Genomic DNA, 1,661 nt, shown 5'->3' with positions numbered 1-1,661 from the left:
ACCTGCCAGTGTGGGGGGAAACAGGTAACCCACTCCCCCAGGGCTCTGCCAGCAGGTCACCAGCAGCTCCTGGGGTGCTTCCCAGCCCCTTCCCAGCTCCCTAGCCCACAGCTCCACATCCCTGAGCCTCCCTCTTCTTCCCTCCTTTGATTTCTCATCGCTTCAAGTCTTTTCTTTCCCTTTTCTCCTTGTCTTTGCTCTTCGCCATGGCAACTCCCCATCCTTTAGACTCACAACCACCACTTGTTTATAAATAGAGACAAACACTTTCCCTGCTGCACTCCTGAGCCAGGAGCAGGAGGGTCAGGGGTGGAGGGGGCAAGGACATGGTGCTGCAAACAGATGGATGGACACATGGCCAAAGGAGTTGGCTCAGGGGAGGTGTGGGGGGCAGAGGTTTTGGTCCCTCTTGCAGCAGGCTGGGTGGTTGGAGACAGCACCATGCTCACCCCACTTCTCTCTGCTGCAGACGAGACCTCGTTCGAAGCCGGGATCAAGGTGCAGATCCACAGCCAGGACGAGCCCCCGCTGATCGACCAGCTGGGATTTGGGGTGGCTCCTGGATTCCAGACCTTCGTGTCCTGCCAGGAGCAGCGGGTAGGGACTAGGGGTGGGTCTGGGATGCTCCTTCCCACCCTCACTGTGGCTTGTGGAGCCTCCTCCCCGTGCCCCTGTATCCATCCCCCTACTCAGCCCAGAGAACTGGTGCCACGAGTGTGTCTGTCCCCTCTGCCATGCTGGAGGCTGTGGGGAGTTCTCTCCTCATTCCTGGCTTCTGCTCCTTCCTAGCTTATCTACCTGCCACCTCCCTGGGGTGACTGCAAGGCCGTGGCAGGCGACTCGGAGTTCTACGACACCTGGGGACTGCAAGGCCACCCCCATCGAGTCTGACTTCTTCACTGACTACAGCCTGACCGCCTGCCGCCTGGACTGCGAGACGCGGTACCTGGCCGAGAACTGCAACTGCCGCATGGTGCACATGCCAGGTGAGCCCCACGTGCCAGGCCTGGCCCCCCTGGGCTCAGCTCACCCCTGTGATCCCACCTGGAGCTCTGCTTTGTGTCTCCTCAGGCGATGCCCCTTACTGCACCCCGGAGCAGTATAAGGAATGTGCGGATCCAGCCCTAGGTGAGGCCCCGTGGGATGGAGCTGTGGGTGTTGGGTTTCTCCATCTCTTCATCCCTTCCCTCCCCCTCCTTTCCCAGATTTCCTGGTGGAGAAGGACAACGAGTACTGCATCTGTGAGATGCCCTGCAACATGACACGCTACGGAAAAGAGCTCTCCATGGTCAAGATCCCCAGCAAGGCCTCGGCCAAGTACTTGGCCAAGAAGTACAACAAGTCGGAGCAGTACATCGGGTAACGTGCTGTGGCTGTGGTGGTGGAGTGACATCTGGTCCCTCCAGCCCAAATCTCAGCCTGATGCCACTTCTGTCCTGCACAGGGAGAACATCTTGGTGCTGGATATCTTCTTCGAAGCCCTGAACTACGAGACGATCGAGCAGAAGAAGGCGTACGAGGTGGCTGGATTGCTGGGTGAGTGTTGGTGGCTGCAGTGGCAGCTCCCAGACACCATCCCACCTAACAAGGTGGTCTCACATTGGCCCTGACCCTGTGGCCCTGTCCCCAAGGCACTGGGGTTAGGGTTAGGGTTAGGGTTA

The 1,661-nt window shown here is 59.1% G+C and overlaps 1 protein-coding gene across 1 annotated transcript in view; it reads left to right on the top strand.

Moving 5' to 3' along the window:
* Positions 1-1,536, top strand: part of ASIC1 (acid-sensing (proton-gated) ion channel 1) — a gene marked incomplete at its 3' end in the record, with an annotated part of 2,982 nt that extends 1,446 nt beyond the window's left edge. The window contains exons 3-9 of the mRNA XM_009069206.1: positions 1-24; positions 470-597; positions 790-857; positions 904-986; positions 1,072-1,128; positions 1,206-1,359; positions 1,445-1,536. Coding sequence (XP_009067454.1) covers positions 1-24; positions 470-597; positions 790-857; positions 904-986; positions 1,072-1,128; positions 1,206-1,359; positions 1,445-1,536 — 606 coding nt within the window. The remainder of the gene's footprint in view (positions 25-469; positions 598-789; positions 858-903; positions 987-1,071; positions 1,129-1,205; positions 1,360-1,444) is intronic.
* Positions 1,537-1,661: the final 125 nt, after the last annotated feature.

This window comes from Acanthisitta chloris, unplaced genomic scaffold (assembly GCF_000695815.1).
Source record: "Acanthisitta chloris isolate BGI_N310 unplaced genomic scaffold, ASM69581v1 scaffold16942, whole genome shotgun sequence".
In the NCBI taxonomy this organism is placed as follows: Eukaryota; Metazoa; Chordata; class Aves; order Passeriformes; family Acanthisittidae; genus Acanthisitta; species Acanthisitta chloris.
Note: the sequence above shows the minus strand (reverse complement) of the source record. Positions and strands in the feature narration are given on the sequence as shown.